Source organism: Phyllobates terribilis, unplaced genomic scaffold (genome assembly GCF_046119375.1).
Source record: "Phyllobates terribilis strain yellow unplaced genomic scaffold, ASM4611937v1 Scaffold_1__5_contigs__length_1240528914, whole genome shotgun sequence".
Taxonomy (NCBI): Eukaryota; Metazoa; Chordata; class Amphibia; order Anura; family Dendrobatidae; genus Phyllobates; species Phyllobates terribilis.
In genome coordinates this window covers 452,573,932-452,591,587 of record NW_027362761.1, presented here as the reverse complement: position 1 = coordinate 452,591,587, position 17,656 = coordinate 452,573,932, and the positions used below count along the sequence as shown (strand labels likewise).

The following is a 17,656-nucleotide window of genomic DNA, read 5'->3' as shown; positions in this document are numbered from 1 at the left end:
ACGAGACAGCTGAATTATTTAGAGATATTGGGCAGAGTAAAATATAAGCCTACTGAGTGCATAAACTGTATATATTTATTTTTTTTGGGTGTGATTCTAAATGTAGAAATTTTCCTTTATTAGGCCCATTGTTTGCTGTTTTAAAGGAGCTATCCATCCAATCTTTAAAAATTAGATTTCAAAAGCTGTATTGTGGCCAAAACAATATCCCTACCAATATACACCCATTAGCAAATATGCCCTGGAGGCTTGTCTGAAATGTAGTTTTAAAGGAGTAACCTATCTCCTTGCAGAGAGTAACAAGCCAAGCCTGGCATGTCAGTGTGAGGAGACTTATATGCAATGCATGCTCCTCTGGGAAATTAAATATGCAAATTGCCTCTTCAAAAAAGAAGATGACTTGAACTCTAGTGCCACCTGCTGGAAAAGCAGCGAACCTAAAAGTCAATATCGACCCTTTAACGAGCCTTGCCATATATTATCCTAAGTCATATGGCAGGGCTCGTTAAAGGGTTGATAATGACTTTTAGGATTACTACGTCCAATAGGTGGCACTAGAGTTCAAGCCCTCTTCTTCTCTGAAGAGCCAATTTGCATATTTAATAGTAAATTTTGTATAGTGACATTTTTTATCGTGGTCACTTGTTTCTCCTCTGTGTCCACAAGGTACGAAATGTCACTTTCCATGTGACTACCACCCCAAAAGAATTGTCACAAATCATATGACGATATCTGTAGCCGCTGCTGAAACTCCCCCTGAAGGTTGTATTCTTAGACAACTTTTATAGCTGGAATATGCCCCTTTGATTGTGCTACATATGAGGCTGTGAAAGGCAAAGGAGACATAACTCAGGGATACAAACTGATATGGGCAGGGAAAGTTGCGGATGAATTTATTCAAAAGCTTGTCCACTACGGTCATGCTGATGACCAATCAGCTACTCAGTTGAACAGGAGCGGATCTGTAGTACTCAGCAGCAGCCATTAAACAGTTTGACGGAAATGGAGCAGTGGCGTTGAGGATCCTCAGGTTAGGTCACAAATATCATAAAAATGGACTACCCCTTTCATGACTGTGGTGGAAAAAAAATGCAAATTTTGGCAGATACCTCATTTAAACAAGAATGTAATTTTTGTTAAGAAAAAAAATGTTTGTGTGGCTTAAAGGGAATTTGTCAGCAGGTTTTTGTTATGTAATCCGAGAGCAGCATGATGTAGGGACTGAGACCCTGAATCCAGAGAATTGTCAGTTACTAGGCTGCTTGTGGTTGTTTTTCAATAAAATGAGTGTTTTATTGGCAGGAGATTATCACTTGAGGACTAGCTCTCTCATATCATGTAGTCCTCCTGCTCTGTGTAGTCACGCTCCACCACCATTTGGAAGCAAGGAACCATAGGACATATAGCTTTCATTACATCAGTGCTCACTGAAAACTACTTATCCTTAAGTGTCAACTTGCAGGTATTACCTACTGGTAAACCGAATAAGAAAAGTAGGTCCAATAGTAATGCCAGCAAGACGATACTTTAATATAGCAATCAAGCTATTATCACAGTCACACAAAATTACTAATAATACTCTGCCAGTCATATAACAATGTCTATAAAATATGTCATAACACACAAGCTATGGCTATAGATGTTTCAGAGAAACATTTCCCAGTGCTTCTATTATGCAGAACACTCTTCTCTTTCATGGCCCTGCATAAAAGACAAAGGGAAATGAAGAATTACTCATTGCCCATTGAAATCAATGGTGAAGATGAATCCTCCAGGGGACAAAATGCTCTCTGCAATGGCACTTTGTTATAGCTAGTAGAAGGCAATATCAAGCAACAGTGTCAGACTGGCCCGACAGAGGAAAGGAGAATCTGGTGGGCCTTGGCCTCACCTTCAGACATTGGGGCAGACCTCACAGCAACTATAGGGCCACTTAGTGACAGGAAACCAATATTGTAAATAGGAGAGCTGTGGGGCCCCCACACTGTACATAGGGGAGCTGTGGAGTCACTACACTCTATATAGGAGAGCTGTGGAAGCCCCACTCTATATATAGCGGAGCTGCATACAGTACTGCATTTGGTAAGATGGCATTAAAATGTGAATAGATCATTATACCATGTATAGGGAGCTATAGGGGCCATCATGCTGTGTATAAGGAGCTGTGGGACCATCATACTGTATATAAGGAACTGTGGGGCCATTATACTGTGTTAAGGAGCTGTGGAGCCATCAAGCTGTATGTAGAGCACTGTAGAAACAGCATACTGTATATAGGGAAGCTGTTGTAACTGTACAGAGAGCTGTGGGCCTCATCATACTGTATTATACAGTTATATGAAAAAGTTTGGGCACCCCTATTAATCTTAAGCTTAATGTTTTATAAAAATTGGTGTTTTTGCAACAGCTATTTCATTTTGATATATGTAATAACTGTTGGACACAGTAATGTTTCTGCCTTGAAATGAGGTTTATTGTACTAACAGAAAATGTGCAATCTGCATTCAAACAAAATATGACAGGTGCATAAGTATGGGCACCCTTATCATTTTCTTGTTTTAAATACTCCTACCTACTTTTTACTGACTTACTAAAGCACTTTTTTTGGTTTTGTAACCTCATTGAGCTTTGAACTTCATAGCCAGGTGTATGCAATCATGAGAAAAGCTACTTAAAGTGGCCACTTGCAAGTTGTTCTCCTGTTTCAATCTCCTCTGAAGAGTGGCATCATGGGCTCCTCAAAACAACTGTCAAATGATCTGAAAACAAAGCTTATTCAACATAGTTGTTCAGGGGAAGGATACAAAAAGCTGTCTCAGAGATTTAACCTGTCAGTTTCCACTGTGAGGAACATAGTAAGGAAATGGAAGAACACAGGGACAGTTCTTGTTAAGGCCAGAAGTGGCAGGCCAAGAAAAACATCAGAAAGGCAGAGAAGAAGAATGGTGAGATCAGTCAAGGACAATCCTCAGACCACCTCCAGAGAGCTGCAGCATCAACTTGCTGCAGATGGTGTCACTGTGCATCGGTCAACTATACAACGCACTTTGCACAAGGAGAAGCTGTATGGGAGAGTGATGCGAAAGAAGCCGTTTCTGCAAGCACGCCACAAACAGAGTCGGCTGAGGTATGCAAAAGCACATTTGGAGAAGCCAATTTCTTTTTGGAAGAAGGTCCTGTGGACTGATGAAACCAAGATTGAGTTGTTTGGTCATACAAAAAGGCGTTATGCATGGCGACAAAAAAACACAGCATTCCAAGAAAAACACTTGCTACCCACAGTAAAATTTGGTGGAGGTTCCATCATGCTTTGGGGCTGTGTGGCCAATGCCGGCACCGGGAATCTTGTTAAAGTTGAGGGACGCATGGATTCCACTCAGTATCAGCAGATTCTTGACAATAATGTTCAAGAATTAGTGATAAAGTTGAAGTTACGCAGGGGATGGATCTTTCAGCAAGACAATGATCCAAAACACCGCTCCAAATCTACTCAGGCATTCATGCAGAGGAACAATTACAATGTTCTGGAACGGCCATCCCAGTCCCCAGACCTGAATATCATTGAACATCTGTGGGATCATTTGAAGAGGGCTGTCCATGCTCGGCGACCATCAAACTTAACTGAACTGGAATTGTTTTGTAAAGAGGAATGGTCAAAAATACCTTCATCCAGGATCCAGGAAATCATTAAAAGCTACAGGAAGCGACTAGAGGCTGTTATTTTTGCAAAAGGAGGATCTACTAAATATTAATGTCACTTTTCTGGTGAGGTGCCCATACTTATGCACCTGTCAAATTTTGTTTGAATGCAGATTGCACATTTTCTGTTAGTACAATAAACCTCATTTCAAGGCAGAAACATTACTGTGTCCAACAGTTATTACATATATCAAACTGAAAGAGCTGTTGCAAAAACACCAATTTTTATAAAACAATAAGCTTAAGATTAATAGGGGTGCCCAAACTTTTTCATATAACTGTAGCTAGCTGTGGGGAACATCATATTGTATATAGAAATCTGTGGGGACATCATAATATATATAGGAAGTTGAGTGGGCATAAAACTGTGTATAGGAGAGCTGTGCACCACCATATTGTGTATACAAGAGCTGTGGGGACATCAAACTTTGTTGGAGTCACTCTGGGGACATCATACTGTTTATAGGGGAGATGTGAAGGCCACATACTGTATATAGGGAAGCTGTGGGGACATCATGCTATATATAGGGATCTGAAGGGACATCATACTGCATATAGGGAGCTGTGGACCACTATACTGTGTGCGGGGGTCATCATACTGTGCTTGTGAGGTGGAATACACGGTGGTTATATCATACTGTATGTGGGAGGTCCATAGGAGCCATGAAAGGTGTATCGTAGTAGGTTAAAACACTAAGGGGCTTCTCTAGGCAAATAAAAGCTGTTTTCCAGGAAAGAGCTAATATTCCTCAGGCACTATATTATGCCGAATCCTAACAGGGTGTAGTGTAGGCCTGAGTCAGACCCCCAGCACCCCCTGCTGATCAGCTGATATCGGTGGCAGCAGACGCCGGCCAGAAGTACTTAGCGGCGGAGCTGGTAGTTTACTTGTATTGGCTGCCGCTAGGTACTACACATCCGCCTGCTATTGAATTGAATAGGAAGCGGATGTGCAGTAACAAGCCCTGGCCACTACAAACAGACGGAGCAGCTTGATAAGTGAGTACTTCCAGCTGATCAGACATTGATGCCCTATTTTAAGGATAGGGCATCAATGTAAAAGTAGTGGACAACCTCTTTAAGTCCTTTTGTGGGACCAATGTTCCCCAGTCAGACACTGACAAGCAGCCTCCCACTAATAGGGCATAGGACGAGACATTTACAAGTCAAGATTTTCAGAGATCACCAGATTTCTTTACAGGAATGTTCTCATCTGCTTTCACTGTAATCCTTATACCACAAAAGGTCACAAACTTATATGCTTCCAATAAATATATCACCAAAGAAACCTAGGCCATATGCGCCTTGGTTTAAATGGAAGAAAAATAGAAAGACACATAAAATTAATTATTATTTATTTCAACAGTTTAAAATAGCCTGGGTGCTGGTGGTCTCCTTTTTTGTGCGTGGTGTCTTCGGGGTTCTTCGCTTGGAGAGTGGATGTAGACCTGGAGGTCCATATACAAGAAAGAACATTAATGAATATCTGACGAATCGTTCAGTCTTAAATTGGGACCTTATATTATTGTGTTTGTGTATAATTTTTATTATCATCATTATTATATTATATTATTATATCAAATCATTTATTACTATTAATATTATTTCACTATGCACATTCTATTTATTTATTTATTTATTTTTATATATATTATCTTTTGATTGTATTCACTTGCTGTGACAACGTATCTTTCTTCAGTACACCACGCCTTCTTTGAACACCGCCACTACTATATGGGGATCTTGTGTCTTTTGATTGTATTCACTTGCTGTGACAACGTATCTTTCTTCAGTACACCACACCTTCTTTGAACACCGCCACTACTATATGGAGATCTTATAATTGGAGAGTGCGCTTGTGTGCGAAAGGGCTCATTGAACTTCCGGTCTTGCGCAATAGACACAGCATGCGTTCCACGCTTGCGTGTCACGCGCTAGACAACGGAAGCTCCCGTTTATGAATGAGTTACCTAGTAACCTACACATGCGCCGTTAGTACTCCAATCCCATGGGCTCACTATGTTAATTAAACACAGCTGTTGTCCACGGATATATAGTTGCACCTGGACTCACATCAGTACACGCCCCTTTGAAAAAGCTACAGGCGAAACGGCGTCGTCGGGGTTTAGGACGGCATATCTCCTCTTGCTATTCCCTTGGTGGTCATTATGTAAGTAATCTCTTTTGAGGTGTACACATTACTTCTGTGCTTTTATTTCTATGCATCCACCTGACAGGTCTTGTTGTTAGCACTTGCTAAATGGGATGCATAAGATGTAATTACAATCATTGCACTACCTTTGTTCTTCTGGTACACCTGCAAGTGTATTTTTGTATGCACTCTCTTTATGCACTTTTTCACTTTATATATTTATTTATAATTTGACTTAGGGTGTATGTATGTATGTATGTATGTATGTATGTATGTATGTATGTATATATATATATATATATATATATATATATATTTATTAATTTACATATTTTGATACTGTTTCAGGCACATTTGCACTTTACTTATCTGCAGGTTGTACTATTTACCGATATTAAATTATCAAATTATTATATCATTATTAGTCCCCTTTTTATAGGAATTGTGCACAATATTTATTAGTTGTAATATACCTTTTGACCCTTTTTGATATAGGGCCCCCCACCACTGTATTTGTTTAGCTAAGGGAATATGTTTGTTATGTATTCTGAGGGCACTTGTTTTTTAATCCTGTTTCTATTTTAAACTGTTGAAATAAATAATAATTAATTTTATGTGTCTTTCACTGTAATCCTGTCTGTGATGATTAGGGAAGTGATCTGTACAGAATAGCAATGTGAAAATTATAAAACCTATTTAAAATTGTACAGATATTATTTTTCTTACCAATTATACCTGTAAAACATACACTTTTGGGGATATTTTCTTTTTAATAAACATTGCATGTACAACCACGTGGCAACCATGGCACGAGGCTGGACCAAGGCCACCCAAGTGGTGGGAACCACATCTAACGTTTAAGGCATATCCTGACCCCAAAAATGGAACAAGATTAATTAAGTGTAAATATTATTGTTCATTACCTCTGAGCATTTTCTTTTAGCTTTTCATCGATATCATTAAGAATCTGTTGGCATTCTGCATGCCCGGGGACCATGTCCAACACACAATCCAGTAAAGCAAAGCTGAGCTGGTCTTCTGCTCCCTCCATGCTGGCTTCTGCAAAAACAAACCAAATTATATTAACAAAAATCAAAAACATTAGATTAGCATAATGTAAAAAATTAGAAACATCGGATAGGTCATCCAAGTGCGGTCTAATTTTTCTCACACACCCATAGACATGAATGAGTGAGTGCCATCCGATTCTCAGAGGCAAATCGTCCATGCTGTCACTTGGTCCAAAGAAAAAAATTGGATATCTGCATGTCACCATAGACTAACATGGGTACGAGTGCGATCCGTCAAAACCATGGGAAGGATTGTCTGATTAAAACATTCATATGCACGAGCCCTTACATCTTAAAGTGTTTTTTTTTTGGTGGTTATTTTCTCCTACGGGGCTAAGAATTTACAGTCAGTTAATTGCCAACTACTGGCCTGTTTTACCCGGCGTCAATATCTGACAGCTCAGAACGGTCACAGACCACTCCTTTTGGAGTTCCTTCTTCTCCCAGTGACATCATACTGACAGAACAGCTTCTTCTCTTCCGCTCTTCTCTGTCAACAGAGCGTCTTTGCTGATGTCATGCTGATTGACAGCCTGCTCTCTGCTGCCTTACTGCGGGGAACCAGATGTCAATCAGCATGACTTCATCAGTGATGACCCATACACAGAGCAGAGTGAAAGAGAAGGTGGTGATCTGTTGACCTGAGGTGAACTGAAGCAGGAGAAATGCCACTTGAGCCAGCAGAGATCATTGCTGGGCAGAACAGGCAGGTAGTTAGTAGCTGTCATTTTTTCCTATGGGACTAAAAACTAAGTAAAGTTTTGTATAACCTCTTTAATGAATTATGCACATCTAATAACTAGTATGCGCCTCCAATAGAAATGTTACTCCAGGCAGGGGCTGGCATACATTTCCAGAGTAAGGTGTAAAGTTTGATAAATTCACAGAGCGGGCTTCGTCATGCCCAATCTTCGCCCAAGCTATGCACAGGTGAAGACAGAGACTGGCATAAAAACGCCAAAGATTGAAACCTTCTTTGTTCAAATTCGAGGAAACCGTCTAAAAGACATCTAAAACCTTTCTGAATAGGGCCTTAGCGCTACATACCTTCATTCTATGGATTCTTGGGCAGACAGTCCTTCAATGATAATCCCTGTCACTGTCTCACAGTATCAGCAAAGAATATAGTACTCCCATCATTTAGAGTACTCCCATCATTTAGAGTACTGTAGCCATGAGCCTTTTATTACATGGAAGGCCAGTGTGAAAATTGCAAGATTTCTAATTTTTAGATTTAAACCCTTCGCAATATCCGCCGTACATGTACGACACAAGTGGAAGTGGGTGTATGGAGCAGGCTCACTCAGCGAGCCCGCCCCATACCCGGCAGGTGATGGCTGTGTATTACAGCCAGGACCTGCTGATAACAATCGTGGGTGGAGCAGTGCTCCGCCCGTGATTGTTAACCAGTTAAATGCGGCTGTCAATCTCTGACAGCAGCATTTAACAAGCACCGGCATGTGAGTGCGTCATTCTCTGTCCATCACCGCTCCCGTGATCTCCGATGGGCTGTCATGACAGCCGGGGGTCAGCTGATGACCCCCGTGCTTGTCATTACAGAGCTCCTCTGAAACTCTTCCTGTGGCCGGGCTTTGAAGGAGACCATGATTTCTGCTATATGCAGCGATGCTGTGGCATTTATGTATATAGCACAAGAGATCGGGCGATCGCAAGTTCTAGTAGGGCTAACAACAGTGAAAAATTAAAAAATAAAAATGTTTTAAAAAATATATGAAAAAAACACCTAAAAGTTCAAATCATCCCTTTTCCGCCATTGAAAATAAAGATATTAAGAAAGTAAAAAAATACATAAGTCTGATTTATCAAAATCTAAAAACAATTAACCCGATCAGTAAACACCGTAAATGGAAAAAATTCAAGAACACCAAAATTAAAGGTTTTTTTGGTAACTGCAATTCCACAAAAAAGCTATAGCAAGCGATCAAAACATCATATCTATCCCAAAATGGTATTAATAAAAATGTCGTGTTGCGCAAAAAAAAAAAATAAGCCATCACACAACTCCATTGGACAAAAAATAAAAATGTTATGGGTCTCAAAAAAATGGCGACACAACAAAAAAATGTTTTTTGGCAAACTTCAGATTTGAAAAAAAAAAACTGGACATGTTGGGTAACGCCGTAATCATATAGATAAAAAGAATCATACTGCAAGGTAATTTTTACCACAAAATGTACACTGTAAAAACAATTCCCAAAAAGCAATGTCAGAAATGCATTTTTTTCACAATTTCATTACATTTGGAATTTTTTTTCCCATTTTCTAGTACACTATGTGGAAAATGAATGGTGTCATTGAAAAGTACAACTCGGCTTGCAAAAAACAAGTCTTTATATGTCTATGTGGAAAGAAAAATAAAGAAGTTATGGCTCTGGGAAGAAGAGGAAAAAACGAAAACGCAAAAACAGAAATTGGCCCCATCGTTAAGGGGTTAATGAAGATTTGGGGAAAAAAACACATTTCCAAAATAATAAAAAAAAAATACAAAAACCTGATATAAATATTTTCGGATGACTTATTACTTTAAATGAATGTGAACTTTGTTTAAGGCTATGTTCACACATCATGTTTTTTTCAGTGTTTTTTTCTGCAGCAAAACTGCCGCAAATCTTGATCTCTTGCCAGGAGGTTGTTCAGGACTTTTCTTGCTTTTTTGCTTGTTTTTTATGCTTTTTTTCACTCTCCTGTTGTCTCTTATGCATGTACATAAAAGTTCAGTGAAAACCCCCAAAAAAACTCATTCTGGTTTTGGCATAACAGTGGGGGGAGGTGAATTGTTCAGGAATAGTTTACCAAAAAACACTAGCAGTGCATGGAGTTTGTATGACACTATTTACTTTCACACTATGGTCTGCCATTGAGTTGCTCAGGGCATTGTTCAATTTCACACCTCCCTGGGCCACAGGGTATTGTTCAATCTCACTTGTAGCTCAGCCAATGTATACACTTTACACATCACAAATTTAATTAAACTTGCCTAATACAAACTCAGTGACCAAGAAAAGATGGTAAAAATCACAAAAATAAATGTGTTTCACATACTATTGTATTTACTTATTTTCAAGAAAAAAAACAGCAAAACCTGCGTTTAACTACCCATTACTTCCAATGGGTGATAAAACACTGAAAAAACACTGAAAAAAGTGACATGCTCTAGTTTGCAAAAAAAAAACATGCAAAGAACAAAATCCTGATAAAAAAACCAAGATGTGTGCATGACATTTCTGAAATCTCATAGACTTTGCTGCAGGGCTGTGGAGTCAGAGTCTTGGAGTCGGTGTCCATTTTGGTGGAGTCGGAGTCAGTATAAAATGGACCGACTCCGACTCCTAAAATATATAATAAATTGGGTAGAGTAGCTCAATGCAGTTTGTGGGGAATATTTTTTCATAAGAATTTGTGAAAGTTATGAAATGTCCTATAAATGTCTGTCCTACTCCTGATCTAAGGGTCTAGACTTTTAGCGGAAATGAAACTGTGCTACAGTAAATTTATCCCTTAGACATGAGCCATGTATGAAGGAGTCGGTGTCATGGAAATTGAGGAGTCGGAGGTTTGGCTTACCGACTCCACTGCTCTGCGTTGCTGGTACTGTAAAATGCAGCTGCAAATTTGCATTAAAAAACGCATTAAAAAAAACAAGATGTGTGAACATAGCCTTAGTCTTTATGCACAGTCGTATTACGGCTCCATGAATTACGCAGTCACAAACAATTCCCCCATATTAGTGGACTGGGCTGTACTGTACTTGTGCATGACCGATTAGAGGTTTTTGTTCCCGTACGTAGCTTCCCTTATTGCTACTAGGGGAGACATTCGGCAATCGTGGTGTTGTACAAGGAGCCCCTGCATGTAACATGCGGTAAAATCATTCATATTCAAGAGCAGGGTGCGAGGGAGAATCTACATTTTCAGCAGGAAGCTACAAATTGCTGTGTCAAATAGACATTTTAAGCATGAAACTCCGATTACATCACAGACTGTGGGATTCTGCTCAGCACTTTTCCAGCAGAGAAAAAAAAAAACATTTTGTAAACATGACAGCTTCGTTTGCATATACGTATTCCTCTTAGACATCTATGTCATTTTTTCAGTTAACTTGTCAAAACAATTTATTTGCTTGCCTCGGATTTGCATGATCTAGTTAGCCTATGAAAATCAGACCGCATTCATTCAGTTTGGCAAATCATCACTTCAAATGGCCAATAATCGTCCTTCCAGAATCCCAACTAGATGAGCCGTGCGCCTGGGATGTGAAGCAGGCGGCAGAGTGACATATACACATAGGAATATAGTGTAAATGCAACCGTCCCCCATGTCATGGGCTTTACATCAGCTTTATCTCATCCGATCCACTCTATACAGAGCAGAAGAAAACATATATAAATGAAAACATAAAATATATATGCAGAGTATTATGGGGTTTTTTTCGCTGGATTTTTACAAATTTGGTAAGTCACTTTACGCAACCAATCAATCGATGGACTAGTTATGTACGGAAGCAATAACTAGTGGGAACACTGTCAAAAAGGCCCCCATACCAAATGATGCTAACAGCCAACAGCCATCTCTGCCATACACAGGAGCGCTGTTCTCTAGGAGGGAGCCACTGCCAGACATCTCTGCCGGCGGCTTACCTCCGGGAGAACAAAGTAATAGGCAGTCTGAAATAGGATACAACTGTCACGATTCCTCCGCTCAGTGAGTGGAAACTGGGTCATGCTGAGTTGCCAGTGGTTTGACTGACAGCTCGGCTGTTCATCTTGTGATGGGCGTGCTGAGCCGTCGGCGGTTTGATTGACAGCTCGGCTGTCCAATCTGAGACTGGGAGGTGCGGGACTTTCTTCAGGTGTTCTCTGTTCTGGAGATTGCCCAAGCTATTTAACTGAGTTGTCTGCCTCTGATCCCTACCAGACATACTGTAGTTTGAGCTTTCTGGTGAAGGTTTGCCTGATTCTGTTGTTCTGATTTTGCGCTGCCTGACCTTTGGAGCATGTTCTGACTATCCCTTCATCTTGTCCTTTTGCTTTGATCCACTATTTCCTGGTGTTTTGACCCCGGACCGTGACCGGACTTACTCCTTTGTCTTTCCCTTGGTTTTCTACGTGCTCTCTCGGTACTGACCCCGAAACGTCTGACTTCTCTATCTCACGGTTTGTCCGTGAGTAGTGATTACCGTCAAAACAGTCAGCAGTTGCCCCCATACACATTAGGGTGTCAGCCGATCTGGTCGAGATCGGTGGGGGGGGGACGACAATATTAGTTTGTGCATGGGGGGCTTTGGTGGGCACACAACATTCAGATTGATGCAATAAATATACAGTTAGGTCCATATATATTTGGACAGAGACAACATTTTTCTAATTTTGGTTCTAGACATTACCACAATGAATTTTAAACAAAACAATTCAGATGCAGTTGAAGTTCAGACTTTCAGCTTTCATTTGAGGGTAGCCACATTAAAATTGGATGAAGGGTTTAGGAGTTTCAGCTCCTTAACATGTGCCACCCTGTTTTTAAAGGGACCAAAAGTAATTGGACAACTGACTCCAAGGCTATTTCAAGGGCAAGTGTGGGCAATCCCTTGGTTATGTCATTCTCAATTATGCAGATAAAAGGTCTGGAGTTGATTTGAGGTGTGGTGCTTGCATTTGGAAGGTTTTGCGGTGAAGTAAACATGCGGTCAAAGGAGCTCTCCATGCAGGTGAAACAAGCCATCCTTAAGCTGCAAGAACAGCAAAAACCCATCCGAGAAATTGCTACAATATTAGGAGTGGCAAAATCTACAGTTTGGTACATCCTGAGAAAGAAAGAAAGCACTGGTGAACTCATCAATGCAAAAAGACCTGGACGCCCACGGAAGACAACAGTGGTGGATGATTGCAGAATAATCTCCATGGTGAAGAAAACCCCTTCACAACAGCCAACCAAGTGAACAGCACTCTCCAGGAGGTAGGCGTATCAATATCCAAATCTACCATAAAGAGAAGACTGCGTGAAAGTAAATACAGAGGGTTCACTGCACGGTGCAAGCCACTCATAAGCATCAAGAAGAAAAAGGCTAGACTGGACTTTGCTAAAAAACATCTAAAAAAGCCAGCACAGTTCTGGAAGAACATTCTATGGACAGATGAAACAAAGATCAACTTCTACCAGAATGATGGAAAGAGAAAAGTATGGCGAAGGAGAGGTACAGCTCATGATCCAAAGCATACCACATCATCTGTAAAACACGGCGGAGGCAGTGTGGTAGCTTGGGCATGCATGGCTGCCAGTGGCACTGGGTCACTAGTGTTTATTGATGATGTGACACAGGACAGAAGCAGCCGAATGAATTCTGATGTATTCAGAGCCATACTGTGTGCTCAGATCCAGCCAAATGCAGCCAAACTGATTGGTCATCATTTCATACTACAGATGAACAATGACCCAAAACAAAGCCAAAGCAACCCAGGAGTTTATTAAAGCAAAGAAGTGGAATATTCTTGAATGGCCAAGTCAGTCACCTGATCTCAACCCAATTGAGCATGCATTTCACTTGTTAAAGACTAAACTTCAGACAGAAAGGCCCACAAACAAACAGCAACTGAAAACCACCGCAGTGAAGGCCTGGCAGAGCATCAAAAAGGAGGAAACACAGCGTCTGGTGATGTCCATGAGTTCAAAACTTCAGGCAGTCATTGCCAACAAGGGGTTTTCAACCAAGTACTAGAAATGAACATTTTATTTACAATTTTTTAATCTGTCCAATTACTTTTGGTCCCTTTAAAAACAGGGTGGCACATGTTAAGGAGCTGAAACTCCTAAACCCTTCATCCAATTTTAATGTGGATACCCTCAAATGAAAGCTGAAAGTCTGAACTTCAACTGCATCTGAATTGTTTTGTTTAAAATTCAGTGTTAATGTCTAGAACCAAAGTTAGAAAAATGTTCTCTGTCCAAATATATATGGACCTAACTGTAAGAACTTACATTGTAAGCAGTGTTTTGCTGCATAATCACAGACAATCAAAGCGAGCGATTCATTAAGGTGTATATGCCAGAAATCTGGCAAAAACAACTTAATAAGTTCCAATATTTTTGTGCAACTTTCAAGTTTTGTAAAACTATTGCACATTTTCGCATTTACATGCCAGTCCCGGCCAGTTACACCAATATAGGTGGGACAGGGCATGGTCAAATTCATCATGTTATGTGTAGTGTCGGCGTCCCTGCCTCCTGCTAGGCAGGGAAGCTGTTCCCCTCACCTCTCCGCTCCGTGCCCGGCGTCTTCCTCCCGCTCTGCTGGCAGGGGGAGCGCGCGCTGCTTCCCGGCCACTGTGCTTAGGGCGCGCGCGCTCCCCCTCTCTTAAAGGGGCCGCGCGCGCCGTCCTAAGGAGTTCCCGGCCAATGGCCGGAGGACCTCACCATATATAAGGCACCTCCTCCAAAATGGAGGTGCCCGAGCAATGTTGTTGTATAGCCTATCACTCTGCTTTAGCCCTCAGGTCCCGTTACCAGATACCTGCCAGTTACCTGCCAGAATCCTGCTTGATACCTGCCTGTTACTTGTCTATCTACTTGCATTCCTGCGGTCCGACAGCCTGCCTACCAGCCCTGCCAGTCTGTCTATGGATCTGATTGCCCGCTCACCTGGGAGCGCTCATCTGCTACCTGCCTGCTAGCCTACCTAGAGGCTCTGCCGTCACGTGCTGTGACCACCTGCCTGTCCAGAGACTCTTACCCGCTCACCTGGCAGCGTCCGCCTGCTACCTGCCTGGAGGCTCTGCCGTCACCTGCTGTGACCACCTGCCTGTCCAGAGACTCTTGCCCGCTCACCTGGCAGCGTCCGCCTGCTACCTGCCTGGAGGCTTATCCATCACTTGCTGTGACCACCTGCCTGTCCAGAGACTCTTGCCCGCTCACCTGGGAGCGTCCACCTGCTAGCCTATCTGGAGGCTTAGCCGTAACTTGCCGTGACCACCCGCCTGTCAAGAGACTGTCCCCGTCACTTGCCGTGACCTCCTGTCCTTCTACCCAGAGACTGTCCCCGTCACTTGCCGTGACCTCCTGCCCTTCTACCCAGAGACTGTCCCCGTCACTTGCCGTGACCTCCTGCCCTTCTACCCAGAGACTGTCCCCGTCACTTGCCGTGACTACCTGCCCGCCTACCCTGGGAGCCACCCGCTTCCTTACAAGGACTGCCCCTTTGTATCGTTGCTCAGAGGTTCCACCTCCCAGACCCGTTACATTATGCCACTAACCCCACTAGAGTACATTTCTGTCAGTGATTCACACAGGGTAACAGGCACTCCTAATTCATTAAGAGGCACATGCTAATTAATCAGATGACTGTACTCCAGCGAGTGCTTTATTAAGAATGCCGTGCGTTCTGCCAGTCTCAATGAATCGCAGCCAAAATGTTTATAGCTGCCATCATGCATCTTGGCAACACCTTATTTGCAATGCATGAAGGCAGCCTCATGGGGCAGAATTGCCAACTTTTCTAGGTACTTTTAAATCGTGCCTACATCCCTCGCAGGAATGCCTCTTACCCACACCTATGGGCTTCCTTGAATGCCCACATTTGGGTTGGGGTTTACATAAACCTTGCCCACTTTTGGCTTAGGAGTCCCGGGAAATCCAGGACAGTTGGCAAATACAGTATGCACGAAGTAGTGAGTAAAACAGATGATATAATATGCAGCCCACGAGAACACGACCGTGTTATAGAGGGTGACTAGCTAAGAATGTTGGCACCTTTATAAAGGGATCTATCACTGAGCGGACCACTTTAAATTAGTCTAGGACGGTATTATATTAATGGCATATAATAATAGCACAAACCTGTGCATTTGGCATTCATCTCTTGAACTGGACTAACTGCAATAAACTGTAATTCCAGGCACAGCCACCTCCAACTGTGTGGTGCTGTGCCCGGCAAACTATGAAGAGGGTCCAAATCCCAGCGGTGAAGTTGGATCCCCACCGATCTGATACTGATGACCTATACTAGGATAGATTATGTTCCCAGCCAGGCAGTGCTCCTCATTCAGAAAGGGTCGTTAAAAATAGCAATAAAAAATCATTTTTTACAAGTAAATTGTGTTTATTTTGCATTTTCATTTTAAAACTCCTGCGGTGAGAATAGTTTTCTGATGTGGTTGGAACAGTACTGCCACCCCCATTCTTTTTCAAATAGCCATAACTTTTGTATTTTTTGGCGAAACAAGTTATAGTTTTGAATGACATTCATTTATCATATAAAATAAGGTAAAATGGTAATAAAATAATGAAATGGTGTAAAAAAAAAAAAAAAAAATTGCAAAGTTTGAGGTTTTATTTTTAAGTTGCAACTGTGGCGTTTTGATTTTTCTCTTTACAGCGTTTATCAATCAGGCTGATTAATTTTATATTTTGATAATTCCGACTTTTTTTTTAAGGAAGCTGCAATACCAATTATTTAGTTTTAATATTCCTTTATTTTTAAATGAGGATAATGGGGATTCATTTGAATTTTTATGTTTCTTCTTTTTGCTTACTTCTCATTTATTTTTTCAGTCCCCTCAGATGAAAAGAACCTGAAATCGATTCACTGCTTCTACTATATACAGCAATACCACAGAATTATTGTCTACAGAAAAAATTTCCTATGATGCCCAGCCACAGGATGACGGGCTCCATATGCTCATCTCTTCAAGAAAGCTTACAGTCTGCAATGACCCCCTGTCACCTCCCCACCCCAGAGATGCTTCAATCCTCTAACCTACTGTCTCCTTCCCCATTATCCTGTAGAATGCACCGTATTTTTCGGACTATAAGACGCACCTAGGTTTTAGAGGAGGAAAATAGAAAAAAAAATTGAAGCACAAAATGTGGTCATCATGCACTGTTATAGTGGAGGGGGTCAGCTTCTGACCCTGTTATAGGGGTAATGTCCCTGAATTCTGTTAATATCCCCCTTCCGGTACATATGGTCCTCCCTTCCTGTTATATGTGACCCCAATCCCCCATCCTGGTATGCATGGCACCCTCATCTCCCATCACGCTGCACACAAAAAAATAAAGGATTCTACTCCTCTCCCTTCTACTCCAGTGCTGCATCCTGTTCTGCTGCCAGCAGCTGATCTCACCGCGTGAGCCGCGCATGACGTCACTGCCATGCGCCCTCACATGGTGAAATGATCTGCAGGAAGATTCACTGCTCCCCACGCCGGAACTATGGGCGTGGGGAGTAGTGACTTCATTTTCCTTAATAGCGCGCACACTGTAGCTGCGGCTCCTGCAGCAGCTGGGCTATCGCGTGTGCCCGCTATTAAAGAACATGAATATTCACTACTCTCCACGCCCATGGGAGTGGGAGTAGTTAATAGTCCCGCTCTTTAATAGCTGGAACACGTGACCGCCGAGCAGCTGCAGGAGCCGCAGCTGCTGCTGACACTGTGCACGCTATTAAAGAGAATGAATATTCAGTGCTCCACACCCCCATGGGGGTGGGGAGAAGTGAATATTCATTTTCTTTAGCAGCGGGCAGTGTGCGCTGCAGAAGGCAGCTACTGCCTCCTGTGCTCCACTCCTCTGCCACTCCTCCACCATCCACAGAAATAGTACATTCGGACTATAAGATGCACCCCCCCCCACTTTACTCCAAAATTTTGGAAGAAAAAAGTGCTTCTTATAGTCCAAAAAATACAGTAAGTCCCTGCGGTCCTCTCCCCTCTGTATCAGTCTGTTA

At 41.9% G+C, this 17,656-nt stretch overlaps 1 protein-coding gene across 8 annotated transcripts in view; it reads right to left on the bottom strand.

The window, feature by feature from the left end:
• KIAA0825 (KIAA0825 ortholog) overlaps nucleotides 1-17,656 on the bottom strand; it is a 580,812-nt gene that overhangs the window by 537,000 nt on the left and 26,156 nt on the right. For all 8 annotated transcript variants that reach the window (XM_073678443.1, XM_073678463.1, XM_073678435.1 and 5 more), the window contains exon 2: nucleotides 6,775-6,910. In XM_073678443.1, coding sequence (XP_073534544.1) covers nucleotides 6,775-6,902 — 128 coding nt within the window. In that variant the 5' untranslated portion in view covers nucleotides 6,903-6,910. The remainder of the gene's footprint in view (nucleotides 1-6,774; nucleotides 6,911-17,656) is intronic.